Source organism: Mesoplodon bidens (genome assembly GCF_964165515.1).
Source record: "Mesoplodon bidens genome assembly, chromosome: 2".
Lineage (NCBI taxonomy): Eukaryota > Metazoa > Chordata > Mammalia > Artiodactyla > Ziphiidae > Mesoplodon > Mesoplodon bidens.
The window spans coordinates 68,586,936-68,603,079 of record NC_138177.1 but is presented as its reverse complement, the minus strand read 5'-3'; the positions used below and the strand labels follow the sequence as shown (position 1 = coordinate 68,603,079).

Genomic DNA, 16,144 nt, shown 5'->3' with positions numbered 1-16,144 from the left:
GGACCCGCCCAGCCTACTCAGCCTCTGAGTCGCCTCACTTCCGTTCGCTCCATCTTGATGAGGGCTTGGATGGGGGAGTGTTGTGGGTGTTGCTGGGGCGGGGAAGAAGCAATGCTCAGGGATTGCGGGAGAATGGCCCTGAAGTCGTAGTCGCTTTCGTCCTAGTCCAAGAACGGGAGAAGGACGACTAACTTGGTGCTATCATTTTTCTGCTGGACAGTGCCTTTTTAGTTCCAGGAGAAGGGAGTGAGAGAGGCCAGCTTAGATCAAGAGAGGGACATCGGATGGAGGCGCCATCTTTAACAAAGGACATCTTTTTTAAATTTTCTACTGGAGATTAGGACATATCTGGGCATACAAAGAATTTGTATTAGCGTTAGCGGTCACCCAAAGACCCCCAAGGCTTATAGTTTTTGTGAGGCTCAGAGTTTCTGTGAGAGGTATCTTGATTCCCATTCTTTTCAGTCAAGACCTACGCTTAATGGATTTGGAGTAGTGTGGTGTAATAGGAAGAGTTCACACTCTGGAGCCAGACAAACTCGGGTCTCAGACCTAACCTCTGCCACTTCTTAGTTCTGAGACTTTTGGCAACGTTTGACTTAACATTGGTTTCCTCATCTGTAAATGGAGACTACAAGTACCAACCTTATAGAATTATTAGGTGGACCAAATAAAATCAAGAGCGTAGATTCTGTGCACAAAGAATACCTAGCCTTTACTGGCATATAATGAGCATTATGTAAATATAAGTTTCTCTTCCCCATTTCCTGACCACCATGAACCCAGCTCTAGTTTCTAGCTACAGGTCTTCATGACAACAACTGAGGGAGAGCACCCAAACAATAAAAACAGAAAAACACAACGTTTGGCCAAACGTATCACTCAAGACCTTAATAAGAATAATGAGACACCACACTACTTATGTGTAAAAATACAACGTTTATTCTGAGACTGCCCCTTGGGACGTGTGGCCCCAGCCTGTCGGGAGAAGCAGTCCCAGGGCCTGAGTGACGCCATTCCCCTTCCCTAAAATAGGAAGTTATTCCAAAGGAGAAAGGAGAGGCCAGAGAGATCTATAGAAGACCTCTCTTCCTTGAGATGCAGGGAGGCAGAGGGTGGGGGAGCTGGGAAGGGAGCCAGTCCCTCCAACAAATACTCCGCATTCAAAGAGTTTCCTGCACATTTTCCTCCTAATCTGGAGTTAAGAGGAGCAAGAGGTGTCCCAGGGCCCAAGAGTAGAACAAGGATGGGTAACTCTAGAAGTGTTTGTATGTAATAGGCTCTGATCTGGCCCTGACCCCTGGCTGTACTCTGGACTTCCATGAAGAGAAGTTCATTGCCTAAGAGGGCAGGAACTTGGCTGGAGTTCTGCCTTCATTCTTCACGTTGAGAAACCGTTAAGTTTGCCGCCTACTCTTTGTTCCCTTTGGCCAATGACCCCACTCTCTGGGAACAGGATCTTGGTGACTTTCTCTGGAATCTTGTAAAGGATAAGTGCTTTGTGTCTGAGACAACCTCAGGTAAACGGACCAAGACGTGCCTTCCACAGTCATAAAGAGAAGCTGGAGGGCCAAAACCTATAAAGTTGGGCACTAAAGCTGCTCAGGCTGCCGAAGAGACAGCGGAGAGACCCTGGAGACAGCTGCTGTCCCCTGTGCCCAGTGCTCTGGTCCGAATCACAGTCCCTCACCTTTCCCAGAGTTAGCCTGTGTTTCAAATGCATACGATCGGCGCTGGGGGGACGTATCGGGGTCAGGGAGCTGGGGTTCTCTCGGGGGCAGACTAAACCGACTCCGGGGTCCAGACACTTCTGTGCCTTCAGCTGGGAGCTCCAGGCAGCTAAGGGGCCGAGGACAATAGGCAGGGATCATGCTATAGTGGGAGGTTTTGGGGATGAGGCTGTAGTCCCCAGCCCCAGTACAGGTCTGGGTCCGCCGAACTGCCTGAGCTTCAGTCCTCTGGCGGTCCCGGGCCAGGGCCACAGCAGCATCAAATGAAAGACTGCCCCCATTCCTCCAAGAGGAGCGGGAGGCTCGGGACCCCCAGGCCCGTTCCCCAGGAGTTCCATCAAGCCGGCCAGGCCTTGGGCATGGGTTTGCTGGTGCCACATGGATCTTGCCACACATTGCACTGGGCATCTTGGCAAACTGTGGTTTGGGGGGCACCACAGGCACAGAGCGGACCTGTTGGACCTGAACCAGGGTGGAGGCCAGGCGCATGCTCACACCACCAGCTGAGCCAAGGGGACTGGGCTGCCCCTCTGGATCCATCTCCTCTGGCCGGGGTGGCTGTGGGGCTGCGTGTTCTGTCTCAGAGGACTGGACATCGCCCTCTTTGGCACTGTCAACCTCCAGGGACTCTATATGTGACACTTCAGGGAGGGAGCCCTCTTCTACATGGTCACCTTCAGCCCTCTGGTCTCCCTCAGCTTCTCCGTCTCCACACTCCCGTTCCTTGCTGACCTTCCCTGCTCCTCCTTCAGCTGCTTCTTCTGGGATTCTGCTATCTTCACCATCTCCTTGGTCTTCTCTTGTCTCTTGGTTCTCATCCCCCCTCTGCCCTTTGACCTCATCTTCTCTGCCTCCTTCAGCCTCTTGTTTGTGTACAACTTCCCAGCTCTCTTCAGCAATTTGGTTTTCCTGGGCCCCATCCTCTGGGTCTCTCCCGGCTTCTCCCTGGGCTTCATCTCCTTCCTCAGCCTCTTCTTCTCGCTCAGTCTTTCTTTCCTTCCCCTTGTCTTTACCCTGCTCCCCTCCTGTTTCCTCCACACCCTTAGCTTCCTCCATACTCTCATCCTCCTGCTGACCTTTGGACTCCTCTCCCTTGGCGTCTGTCTCCTCTCTCTCTTCCCCACATCTTTCACTCAAACTGTCAATCACCTTTTGGCTTCCCTCAGCCTCCACTCCTTCCTCACCGGCCTCTCCACCCTCCACTTCACTCTCTGGACTGCCCTCAGCCTCCTCCCTGATGTCCCATCTACTTCCAGGCTCAGCTCCCTTGTCCTCCTCAACTTCCCAGAAGGCCTGTTCTCCCTCAGCCTGTCCTGGCGCCTCCTGTCTTCCAGACCCTGTTCCCTTTTCCTCTAGACTGCCTGAACCCTCCCAGGTCGGGAGTTCGGGCCCCAGAAGGGGACTTAGTTCATCATAGGCACTCAGGAAGACTTCCTCCCCACTTTCCTCGTCTGCTTCAGGTCTGGAGCCAGGAGAGTCCAGGGAACAGCAGCTGTGAGCCAGGACAAAATGCGCCTCATCCAGAGACAGGTCATCCAGGGGTGGCTCCACAGAGAACTCCTCCACCTGTAAGCACAGCATCGTGGCTCAGGACCAGGTGGCTCTGTCCGCCCTCTGGATTCCTTAGCACCCCCAAACCCAGCACAGCGCCTCCTTACCTGAGGCCCAACTCCCAGGAGCTCCTCCAGGTAGCCCATCCCAGGGTCGTCCTCCCCAGGGGAGAAGGCTGCTCCTGCTGGTCCTGCCTTGGCCACCTCCCCATCCACCACCCCCACCCACTCGGGCTCTGAGCTGCTTGAGTCCTCTAGGAAGGAGAAGGAATCCTGCACCTCCTGGGACAGGCAGTCCTCCAGGGCAGGGGTCATGTCCGCTGGGCCTGAGTCAGCCAGGGGACCTGGGGCTGGACTCGCCTCCAACTTCTCATCTGTTGGGAGAAAGGTAGTCCCAGGAATACAAAGGTCAGGACCAGCCCTGACCCTTCCCAATGTGAGTCTTCCTAGCGTTGCTACAGTATGGGCCCAACATTCCCAGCATAGATCCTCCATGTGGCCTATCCTCTCAGACCAATATCCCTAACTATTGGCTTATAGCCACCTTTATTGAGCTCCTACCAGGTGCCAAGCACTGTGCTATACATTTTATAATGCATTATCTTATTTTCTCCATAAAGCAACCCTATAATGTAGGGTATTTATCCCCATTTTATATATGAGGAAAGTGAGACTCAGAGAGATTTGTCCACGGTCACACAAACAACGAGTGGCACAGCCAAAATTTGAATCCAAGACTACTTAACTCTGTAGCCCTTATCCTTACCCAGTACCTAGTGCTGCCTCAGTACTTCTCATTATTGACACTTTAGGAACTGGAGTCAGAGCAAAGATCAGATCCCAGTTCTGCCACCTCCTACCAAATTGCTTAACCTAAGTCTCAGCTTCCACTGCTGTAATCTAAGGGTAACAACAATACCTGTGTCAACATTATGAGAAAATGAAATGAGCTAATGCCTTCAAAGTCCTTAACAAAGCACATCATAAACTCTTGACAAATGTTAGCTATTAGTATTAATATTATTACCATCATCTATGATATATTCCCACTTTGTACTTAGTAATCCCTGCTGTATATATTTAACACAGATCCCCATTCTTGGGTATATCAGTGATCTAAGGCTGCCAGAGATCCTCTCTTCAAGAATTTCACACAACCTGATAATATTACTGGATTCCCCCAATCTTGAATCCGGGGAGGCAGCTAAAGATAACCACCCAAAGCCCAGAGCAGATCCCCAGCATCGGAGCCTCAGCCTAGAGTTCTAGTCCCCTCTCCCAGCTCTGGGAAATCCTTGAATCCTCACCTGGGGGGCCAGGGCCAAGGCCAGGGCCAGAGCCAGGGCCAGAGCCAGGGCTTGGCCGGGGCTGTAGGGTGGGGTACTCAAGACCCCGGGCAAACCCGGCCAAGGAGACGTTAGAGATGATGTTTGGGGATATGTTGAGCATAGAACTGATGTGTGCTGGGAGGTTGACATCGTAGGGCTCTGAGATGTGGACGCCAGCACGGCGCTCTGCATGGCTGCTGCCCCCAGCACGGATTGCTGACCGCCCAGGTCGTGGTGTGCCGGGCTCAGAGCTCGTGCCAGCCAGTGCCTCTGCCTCGGGCTCCTGTTCACCCTCTGCTGCTTCCATAGAATCATTCTCAAAGCTCGCCAGCAGCAGTGGGCCTGGCCGAGGACTGCTGCGTCCCACCAGCCCCTCTGGCTCTGTGGAGGAAAGAGAGGTAGGCAACAGCCTCTGCAAGGGGCCTGGACACCTCAGAAAGGCTCTGGAGAGTGCCCTCTGTTTTCTCTAGCCCGGAAGACACCAGGCCCAGCTTCCCTTAGCCACTACTTCAAACCTTACACAACCAGCAGGTCAGAGGTCACCCCACCAACATCTACTTAGGAACATCCTTCCCTCCCTGGAGGTACAGTCACTAGCCATCACTACCCGCGCCCCGCCCCGACACACACACAAGAGTGCACACCTATACTCACCATCACTGACCCCAGCCACAGCACTCAATGAGTCCATGCTCTTGGCTGGCCGCAGAGTCCCCTTATCAGATTTGTCCTCTGCAAGACAGGGATGTGTGTAGAGCCAGGGCCTGGCACACCCTCAGCAGAGCTCCCCCTACATCTCCCCAGACTTACCCCTGTCCTCAGCCCCCCGTGGAAGTTTACGCTTGGTCTCATGGCCAGAGCGACCCAGATTGAAGATAGATCTCCACTTCCTGACCTTCAAAGACCCCTTCCTCCTGGAGGGGATGGAGAAATCACTGCAGTTGGAGCCTGGTGGCCAGTGCAGGGGAGGAGGGCCCAAGAAGAAGGCCTTACTTGTGCTCTGCAATCTCTATGATAGTGTGATAAGGCCGCATCTGTGGGGGTCCATCACCAGCCTGCAGGATGCTAGGCAGGTGGTAGGGCAGAGATCGGGGCATAAGGTCCTCGGGGCTGCCTGACACCCGGACCCCTGGAAGTGATCGCCATCCACTTTCCACCTCACCACCTAGGAAAAGAAGAGGGATTGGCCAACCAGGAACAGAGAGAGGGCTGTGGGTACCGAGCTCCTCACTGCACCCTCCCACTCACCAACTACCATGCTAGGGATATACCTGGAGGCAGGCCGTCTGTGTCTAGCTCCTCAAGAGGGAGTCCTCAGGGACAAAGGGGGCCAGGAGATCCCAGGACATTGGTCCAGTGGGCCGGGGGTAGGAATGATCCTTCACTAGCCTCGAGAACCAGGTTGGATGGTGATTAAGAGGGCAAGTTATGCCCTGGACGGAGAGCAGAAGAGGCCTACTCAAGTCCTGACTGCACCGTTCTCTCTGCAGGGTCTTCTCCACATGACCATAAGCAACAACACTTTATGAGACTCAGTTCTGTCGTCCGCAAAGCAGGGAAACTGAACTAGATGATCTTGGAGGCTCTCTATAACTCTGACATGACTCCCAGACAGAGAGTGGTGATTTGATGAGTGGGAAGGACACTGACCAGAGAGAGCAGCACCCTCAAAGAGCTGGTCCACATGTGTGAGGATGAACTCGACGACAATGGACTGCACCCGCACCTCCATGAAGGCCGCTGTCCCATTGAAGCCTGAGGCCTCTATGTCCTTAGACCTGTGGAGGTGTGGAGTTATTCTTCCGCAGCCCCACCACACTTCCCCATGCGAATTCTCCCTAAAGATCTTATACCCTTTCCCCTGAATGCCATTAACCCCATCTCCACCTCTTAATCTACATGCATGATTCAAGTCTCAAATGGCCACTTCCTCCAGGAAGCCTTCTTGGACACCCTCCTCAGGATTAATCTCTACCTCCTCTGCACACCAGGGTGCCTTGTGTATAACGAATCTCAGGACTTCTCATAGTCTGCCTTGCACCACAGGGAGTGGCATGCAACCCACTTCTCCAAGACATTTGCTCAACAAACCCCCCGACCCCTTCCTGCTCCAGTCCCTGAGCTAAGTGATGCAGTATAAGAAAACACAAAGGTCTGGGAATTCCCTGGCAGTCCAGTGGTTAGGACTCCGTCCTTCCACTGCAGGGGGCAAGGGTTCAGTCTTTGGTCAGGGAACTAAGATCCCGCATGCCCCTCAGTGTGGAAAAAAACAAAACACAAAGACCCTGTCCTTAGGGACTTTACTCAAGCTCAGAGAAGGGCCTCACGTGGGTGAGCTCCATCGCACTCAAAGTGATCCTGAAACTTCCTGTTCTCACTGGGTGAGACCCCTCTCCAGTTCACCCACACAGCCACACCCCCTCCTTGAGCAGCTTCCCAGGGGCTAGGCTCTGCCAGGATCCCCACACACGCACCCACCTCAGCAGGTTGGGGGCCCACACAATGGCCAGGTTGCGGGCGTGCATGTTGGTCTGGGCACTCAATGAGGCCATGTGCACCAGGTGCCGCATGAGGAACTCCAGGGTCCTGCAGAAAGGGGGCGTCGTGGGGTAGAGCTCACAAAGGGAGCACTCAGGCAGAGGCAGGATTGAGGGGTGGGTGCAGGAAGAGAAGTGAGCAGTCAAGGCCCCAGGTGGACAGAGAGCCTGGGCTGAGCGGGGTGAGTCGGGACTCTGGGTGGGAGGAGCCCCACACACCTGTAATTTGGGGCAGGGAGTTCTCGAAGCACCTCTAGGATCTTGACCAAGCGCTCAGGTTCCAGTTGCACTGCCACAGCCTCCTGGTTGAAATCAAGGAGCAGGAGTCAGTGACCCAGCAGTGCCCCTGCTTCCTCCCCAGAGTTCTGAGCCAAACTCTCAGAAACAGTCTGTGCGGTACCCCACTCCATCCCCCAGGTTGAACCTTCGAAGCACACTGACGTAGAATCTGGGTCCCCCAGGACCTGCAGAGGAATCTTGGCTATGCCACTTAATAGCTTTGTGACCTTGAGCAACTCACTGCCACTCTCTGCCTTAGCATCCTCATCAGTAGTGCTCTGGTTCTGGAACACATCAGGTTCCGCCCTGTGGGTGCCCCAGGGGCCATGGAGTTGATTTCAAGGTGTCCAGGAAGGCCCATGCCCACCCATTCTGGCCTGTATGGGCTGAATGGCATGCCCTGGTATTCAGGGTCTCTAAATGATGTCATGCTCAATAAAATGCAACTTAATTTAAAAGTGTTACTCAATTCAAGAGAGCACTTTTGTCGAGCGTTTTCTTATTCAAAAGATGTTCAGGGGCTTCCCTGGTGGCGCAGTGGTTGGGAGTCCGCCTGTCGATGCAGGGGACACAGGTTCGTGCCCGGGTCCGGGAAGATCCCACATGCCACGGAGCAGCTGGGCCCGTGAGCCATGGCCGCTGAGCCTGCGCGTCCGGAGCCGGTGCTCCGCAACGGGAGAGGCCACAACAGTGAGAGGCCCGCGTACCGCAAAAAAAAAAAAAAAAAAAAAAATGAGAGCACTTTTGTCATGTATTTTCTTATTCAAAAGATGTTCAACACATGATCACAGTTCATGGAAAGGCACGCTTGAAAAAAAATTGGCTTCCTAAAAGGGTTCTCATTCTCTTAAATGTAGGGAAGTTCCGGTCTAGGTGATTTCCAAGGGCTTTCCAGCTTCTGCTCTCTCTCTGGCCTCTACTCTCCCCCAGTCTCACCCTGCACTGTGTGCAGTTTGCAGGGAAGGGAGGGACAGTGAAGAGCAGAGGGACAGCGGAGGGCAGAGGTAGCAGGGCTAGGAGGTTTGTAAGGGATGGGTCTTTTCATTTTCATGTGGTCTCTGTCATGCAGGATCCCTAGGACTCGGTCTGGCATTGGACACATCTGGGATGTCCAAACCACAGAGGCCACCCTCAGCCTTCTCTTCCCCCCCGCGGTGTCACTCAACTCACAGCAAACTTGTCATAGAGCCGGTAAGTGAGCAGGGGGTCTGGCAGCTCTCTGAAATAGGCCTTGCACAGGGAGGAGACACAGTGAATGTCCTGAAGGTAAACATCTCGCCGCAGGTCTGGCTTCCGCTCAGCCTCAAACTCCTGCCTGGGGAGGTGCAGAGTGGTCAGAAGTGGTGACGGTCTGGGGAAATGTAGGGACCCTCACCTACATTAAATCTATGATTTGAGGGACCCTCACCTAGGGAGAGCTGTAGAGATGAGCTCCAGGCAGGGTCGAGGGTCAACATGTATGAATCTTGGAAGGAAGAGGTTGGGGCGTGTATATACGTGAGGCAGCAAGTATAAGGTGTTGTATCTGTCAACGTGCAGAGTGGATGTTGAGATGGGTAAGTGGATAGGTAAATGGGTCTATGCATGAACAGGGGTACACATCAGGATGTAGAGCCAGTGTGAGTAGCAATGTAGGGATATGTAGAAGTGTGGGGATGAGCCTAAATGTGTGTTTCTGGGTATGTGTAAAGATGGAGGAGTGTAACTCTCAGAAGGAAACATAAGTGTAAATCTTCAGGACCTTGGATTAGGCAACAGTTTCTTGGATATGACACCAAAAGCACATGCAACCAAAGGAAAAAAATAGATAAATTTAACATCAAAATTACAAACTGTTGTATACCAAAAGACGCTATCAAGGAAATGAAGACAACCCACAGAATGGGAGAACATATTTGCAAATCATAGATTTAATAAGTGTCTAATATCCAGAATACATAGAGAACTCTTACAACTCAAAAGACACAAATAACCTAATTTTTAAATGAGCAAAGATTTGAATAGACATTTCTCCAAAGATACACAAATGGCTAATAAGCACACAGCAGGTGTTCGACATAATTAGGTATTAGGGAAATGCAAATATAGATGAAATATCACTTCACACACATTACAGTGGTTATAATCAAAAAGACACACAGTAACAAGTGTTGGCTGGGATGTGGAGAAATTGGAACCCTCATACATTGCTGGTAGGAATGTAAAATGATGCAACTCCTATAGAAAACAGTTTGGCAGTTTCTTAAAAAGTTAGACATAGAGTTACCATACGACCCAGAAGTTCCACTCTTAGGTATATACTCAAGAGAACTGAAACCGTATGTCCACACAAATACTTGTACACAAATGTTTATAGCAGCATTAATCATAACAGCCGAAAGGTGGAAACAACCCAAATGGCCATCAACTGATGAATGGGTAAACAAATGTGATAACACCACACAATGGAATACTATTCAGCCATAAAAGGAAATGAAGTACTGGTACATGCAACAATATGCATGAACCCTGAAAACATGCTAAGTAAAAAAAGCCAGACACAGAAATTTACAATTATGTGATTCCACTTATGTGAAATGTCCAGAATAGGCAACTCCATAGAGACAGAAAGTAGACTAGCGGTTGCCAGAGGCTGGGGGAGAAGGACAATGTGGAATGACTGCTAATGGGTACAGGGTTTCTTTTGGGGTTGATGAAATGCTCTGGAATTAGACAGCGGTGCTTGCACAACCTTGTAAATGTACTAAAAACCACTGAATTATACATTTTTTTTGAATTACACATTTTTAAATGGTGAATTTTATGGCATGTGAATTATATCTAAATTTGTTTTTAGAGCTGGGTGGGTGAATGTGGGAGGGGAGGGGCGTGTGTGTGTGTGCATGTGTGTGTGTGTGCATGCGTGTGTGCACACACATGCACACGTGCAGGCTAGCCTGTGGGGAGTGCGGGGCATGGTGTCAACCTTTCCCGAGGAGACTAGAGCTCCTCCCTTGGACAATATCTATCATCTATGTTTCCTTCTCCCCAAATCCCCTCACCCCTATGATTCCTGGCCTCCTGGCCACAGAGCCCTCCCCTCACTGCCTGACTCACCGGAGCTTCTGGATGTTGGAAGAGACCCCTGAGAGGCGGTAGATCCCATCCACCACTCCATACTCCTCCACAAACTCTGCACAGCTCCTCAGCACCTGGGGCACTGGGAACACAGACGGGGCAGAGAAAGAGAAATCAGAAGGTCTGGGAGGTCAGAGACTACAGGGGGTCTGAGAAATGGATGCGTCAGGGAAGGGGGCTTGGGAAGATTGAAGGCAAAGCTCGTGGAATAAAAACTTGTCAGAGGGCTTCCCCGGTGGCGCATTGGTTGAGAGTCCGCCTGCCGATGCAGGGGACACGGGTTCGTGCCCCGGTCCGGGAAGATCCCACATGCCGCGGAAAGGCTAGGCCCGTGAGCCATGGCCGCTGAGCCTGCGCGTCCGGAGCCTGTGCTCCGCAACGGGAGAGGCCAAAACAGTGAGAGGCCCGCGTACCGGAAAAAAAAAAAAAAAAAAAAAAAAAAAAACTTGTCAGAAAGATTCTTGCAGGACATCAGCTCCAGCTTGCCAACCCGTTACAATCTCTCTGCCCATTGGGCCTAGAGTCTCGGCATAAACTCCCCCAGTAAGAGGGAGCTCACTGCCTCTCCAGACTGCCCATCCCTGTTAGAAAGTTCTGCCTTTGTTGACCTGAAATTCTCTCTCTCTGTAATTACTAGTTGCTATTGCAGAAATTTTAAAGGGACAGCAATGTGATTGGAAGAGGACTCAGGGTGAAGGACTGGTCTTGAAAGTGTGTTTACATAACACTCTACATAATATAAAGGAACATTAGCTCTTGCAACCAAAATGGAACAGAGCTGATGGGCATTATTGTGAAGCACCTCCTCTGGTTAGTGAATGCATGGATCTTAGATCTGCCATAGGAAGGTACATGAAGTTGTGACAGACCTTCAGAGAGGTCAATTCAGGAGAGAAGCACCTATATGCCAAGCACTATGCATTAGACAGGAACACTGAGGATCATAGAAGTAATGAGTGTGCAGTATCATCCAGCTAGAGCCAGGATTCAAATCCAAGAGTGCATAAAGCTGCATTCTCTCTCCCTTCTTCAGAGCCCTTCCCAGTTACTAGACTGTAAGCTCCTTAAGGACAAGATCTAAGTGTGACCCATCCTGCTGTTCCTCATCTTATCTGTCATGATGTCTCAGTCATGGGAAATCCTCAGAAACCATGTGTTGAATCTCATCTCCACAAGACCACACAGTTACCTCTCTAAAGCACTTCCATGCTTTCCTTTTTTTTTTAAGCACTTCCATGCTTTAAATCCTTTGCTACATACACACTCTGCTCCACCCCAATCTTCAATGCTTAGCTTACAAACACAGAATGAAATAGAAGCTCCTCAACATGGTATACTGTATAAGACCTTTCACAAACCAGGTCCAGCTGCCATTCCAGCCTTAGCTCCAGCCAGCTCCCCCAATAAATCCTATGATCCAGCACTTTCCTACCACCTGAACAAGCCTTGGTACCATCACTCATGTTTTCCCTTGCCTGGAAATGCCGTCCTCTCTGTCTCTGCCTGGTGAGCCCCTACACATTCCTCAAAACACACTTCAGACATCACTTCCAATTCTGAACCCTTTGCTGACATCCGTATTATACTTCCCAAGGTCCTTTGTTTATATCTGTACATAGTACTTATTGTACTTTGTTATGATTGGTATATTTTGTATCTATACCTTCTGACAAATAGTAACATCCTCCCCAGTGTCTAGCACAGTGTTGAAACAGAGCAGGTGCTCAACAGATGTTTATTAAATTACTCAATGAATTAGTCAATGAATTGGAGCTTTAATAGAGAATATTGCCTAAGACAAAACATTGAGTCCAATTAACTGAGACTCACCAGAGAAATTCCTGTCATGTGTTAGTGGCAGAAAAAGCTGTGCTTCTCCTAAGCCACCTATTTTTTTTCTTATGGGCTTTATGAATTTCATACCTGATTATGTTTACCTCTTTAACTACCAGGAAGCTCAGAGCCCGTATCTTGGAACCATATAGAACCACCTGAAATGCATTTCTAGGTACTGATTTTACCCTTCCTGTTTTCCCTTCAACTCATTTCCTTCAGTCATTTATTCTTTTTGTAAAGTTTTGGGTTTTGGCAGTCATCCGTCTCAAGCTCTTTGTGGAATTAAGTAAGTTAGAAATACAGACTGAAGAAAATCAATAAACCCATCAAACACTATTTTAAACCCTCTTTATATGACCCAGAGTCCACACCCTTTACCCTCCTGCACCCCAGAGCCAGGATTTGGGTGAGACAAGGAAAGCATCAAGGCCGCAAAAGTTAAGCACTCACTCTTAGGGTTGTGCAAGTGTCAACTGTGCACATGCACGATCTTGAGAGTGAATGCCTCCTTAAGAAAGAAGCACCTAGGGCTTCACTTGCCTGGCCCTGAGAGTGAGAGTTTCCTTACATTTTGCACCCTAGTCACCTCTCTTGCCTCACCTTAGTCCAGGCTCTGCAGCTCACCATCCATCCCTTCAGGACCTCTGCCCATTTGCCAGGGTCCCCTGACCTCAGGTTCCCAGCACTGAATGCAGAGATGAGGCAGACCCTCCTGGTTCAAGCTGTTGCTCTACTCTTGGGTGAATAATGCTACCCCAACTCTTTCGGCCATCACTCTGTTGACTCATAAATAGTTCGCTGTCACCTAAACCCCAGGTTGTTTTCACAGTAACCGCAGTCAGTCCAGGTCTTCTCCATCCCACCCTTCTCTGTTGATTTTGAGTCTCCACAGGAGGCCTTTGAAGAAGGCATGCCTTTTTTTTTTTTTTTTTTTTTTTTTTTTTTGCGTTATGCGGGCCTCTCACTGTTGTGGCCTCTCCCGTTGCGGAGCACAGGCTCTGGACACGCAGGCTCAGCGGCCATGGCTCACGGGCCCAGCCGCTCGAGGCACGTGGGATCTTCCCAGACCAGGGCACGAACCCATGTCCCCTGCCTCGGCAGGCGGACTCTCAACCACTGCGCCACCAGGGAAGCCCAAGGCATGCCTTTACAGCAGGCATTTGAGAGCCTAAGGAGTCAGAGCCATAGAGGAAATGGGTCAAGGAGATGGGGGAAGAGATAATAGGATCAGAGGGATGGAGGAATCAAGGAGACAGAGATAAGAGAAATGGAATCAGAGATAAAAGTTAGAGACATAGTTGGGGTGGTAGAGTCAAAGGGTGGGTCAGGGAGGAGGGCCTGAAGCTTAGGAAACTGGAGAATCAGAAACCTGAACAAGATCTCAAAGAGATAAATATTAGGAAAAGGAAGAACTCAATTCATATAAGGGCTTGGGAAGGAAGAGACCCACCTAGGGCAAAGAGCTGAGAGAGGGTGCTGAGATGGAGCGAAGCTGCAAGGATGGGGGAAACCAAGATAATCAGGGAGGATAAGTTAACCACAAACACAGCTCTCCTGGCCTGGGCTTTCATTTTTGCTGGATCTTGGCTTAAAGAGAGAAGCCATCACTGGCCTCTCTCTGCCCTTCCACTTTCCACCTGGCTATGCTAGGAGGAGCTGGGAGAAGGGGAGAAGGCTGGCTCTGGTGCCCAAGATGCTCCTCCCCCCTTGGACTCAGGTGAGGTTCTGGTGAAGGGCAGGAGGGGCTTTGCTCTCTCTCTCTGGGATTCACTAGGATCAGGACCCAGCAACCAGATGCCTATCCCTTCCAGAGAACATGCCCCTCACCTTCTGGGAATGCTGACAGAGGCCAGGAAGGGATACAGGAGTGGGATTTGGGCTGGCTGTGAGTTCAGTGTTTCAAGAGGAGGTTGGCAGGGGGTCCACAGGGAAGGACAGCGCCAGGATGAGGAGGCTGAACTGAGGGTTTGCAGAGAACTGGAAGAACATCAGCCCCAATTAAATCATGTGGCCCTCACCCAAGAGCCATCATTCTCAAGAGGCATCCCTTGTAAAGGAGTCAACCCCACACTGGCGGCTGGGCTGTGCCCTGTTAGAAAAGAAAGAAAGACACAGAGAAGCCACTTCGGCTGTTTAACACCCTTCCTTGGGGCCTGGGCTTTCCCTTAACTGAGGCCAGTGGGACGGGGGCCTCTGGAGGAGGAGAAAAGGGGAAGGAGGTGTCTGGGGACACAGGGGCGGGGCTCAGAGCAGGAAATGAGCTGGGAACCACCATCACCCTCCCTCCACTGCAAGCGCACAGAGCAGCAGCCCAGAGCAGAGGACAAAGAGGAAATGACAGATTGGGGTGGAGGCGGGGAGAAATCATGCCCTTCTTTGGGAGGAGGTCGAAGTACCAAAAATCAAGCTGGGCTGGGCAGTCAGGATACCTGCGTTCAATTCCAAATCAAATCAAGAAATGTTTCTGAGTGTCTACTGCACACCAAGCACAGTTGGGAGCCAATGTTGTCCCTGGTCCTGCTCGTTTCCAAGCGCCCTCCAAGGTAACTCAGGGAGGATGCTTTCCACAGACAGTCCTCACCCCCATCCTCCTTTGTACCCTCTACCCCCATCTTCACACCAGGCCTCAGGCCATCTCTCTTACTATTCTGGTGTTCCCAGTTTAGCAACTTCTCTCCTCACCTTCCACTTTCAACCTGTTTCTCGTTTGCCCAGGGAAAACCAGAGAATCAGAGAGACTGGGGGAGGGGACTGTCTCCACCCTGCATCTTCACCTGTGGCCCAGCAAGGCTGCAGAGGGATCAGAGCCCCATAACCTCGTCTCCTCCAACCAGGAAACACCCATCCTCCCCATGTGCCATCCTCAGGCTCTCCAGGGGCCCTTCTCCTGTCTTTTTTCATTCAGACCTAAGGACCATCCATGCCCCTTCAGCCACTCTTCTCCTGACCCTGTCCCCTCAGCCTTCCTCTCCTGTCCCCCAGCTGTCATCTTCTCACCTCTGCTTCTTCTACCTCTCCTGGGTCTCCAGTCTCTCCCTCCTCTCCTCTGAGTGCTCCCTCGGTGCCCCCATTCTTATCACCAACCTCATCACCCCCAGGTAGTCACTGAGCCACATTTCCTGCCCTGCCTGCTCATCAGCTGCCTGGGGGTGACCCCAAGCCACTGCCCGTTCTCCACGAGCTCCTAGAAGCTGCTTCTGTACCCTCAGCCTAGATCAGGCTGGAGAAGCTCCACGCCTCCCCCTCCGCCCAACAGCAGTTCCGAGCTGGCCTCCTTACCCTCCTGGCCTGAGTGCTGCAGGTGCTCCTGCAGGTCGCACCCAAACACCCGCTCCTTCGAGCCGCCCTTCTTCTTCCCTTTCTGCCGAGACTTCATGGCCGGAGCCCCAGGGCTCTGGCCCAGCCACCTCTGTCCCCTAAGACCTTTGCCCTACTAGTCCCCCATGGGATCCCAAGCCAGCCTCTGGGCTTGGCCTGGCCCCAGGGGGGCAGGGCTCAGAACTGGGGGTGGAGGGTGGCCTGGGCAACGGGCAGCAGCTCCTGCCTCTGGGGCCCCGGCCACACGGAAGTGGCTGTGGAAGAGGAAGCTGCCAGGACCCCGGCAAGAAGTTGTGTCTCGTGGCCGGGCCTGGCACTCGCCCTTCTCGCCCTGCTCAGCCCTGGGGGGCAGGAAGCTGTGCAGCTCCTTAAACCCGCTTCCTGTTAGAGCATCTTTGCAACCACAGAGCTGGGGTGGGGGAGGTAGCTGACATTCACATCCTCACCCA

General features: G+C 51.6%; 1 protein-coding gene across 3 annotated transcripts; it reads right to left on the bottom strand.

Annotated features, from left to right (window-relative positions):
- Window positions 1-925: 925 nt before the first annotated feature.
- ARHGAP30 (Rho GTPase activating protein 30) lies at window positions 926-15,875 on the bottom strand. Of its 3 annotated transcripts, none has more exons than XM_081224214.1 (12): window positions 15,657-15,875; window positions 10,521-10,623; window positions 8,595-8,739; window positions 7,365-7,447; window positions 7,087-7,194; window positions 6,259-6,386; window positions 5,602-5,773; window positions 5,419-5,522; window positions 5,263-5,340; window positions 4,588-4,989; window positions 3,389-3,654; window positions 926-3,296 (listed from the first exon to the last, which is right to left on the bottom strand). In XM_081224214.1, exons 1-12 carry the CDS (start codon window positions 15,751-15,753, stop codon window positions 1,677-1,679), a joined length of 3,306 nt encoding a protein of 1,101 aa, XP_081080340.1. In that variant the 5' UTR covers window positions 15,754-15,875; the 3' UTR covers window positions 926-1,676. The 3 variants fall into 3 exon arrangements, with proteins under 3 accessions (XP_081080340.1, XP_081080342.1, XP_081080341.1); XM_081224216.1 differs by having other exon boundaries at window positions 3,560-3,654; XM_081224215.1 differs by having other exon boundaries at window positions 5,419-5,519.
- Window positions 15,876-16,144: the final 269 nt, after the last annotated feature.

Coding starts and splice junctions, on each gene's coding strand:
- ARHGAP30 (XM_081224214.1), bottom strand. CDS start 15,753: ATGAAGTCTCGGCAGAAAGGGAAGAAGAAGGGCGGCTCGAAGGAGCGG. Junction 7,195..7,364: donor CTCCCTGCCCCAAATTACAG/GTGTGTGGGGCT, acceptor CCCTTTCTGCAG/GACCCTGGAGTTCCTCATGC. Junction 3,655..4,587: donor CCTTGGCCCTGGCCCCCCAG/GTGAGGATTCAA, acceptor TTCTCCCAACAG/ATGAGAAGTTGGAGGCGAGT.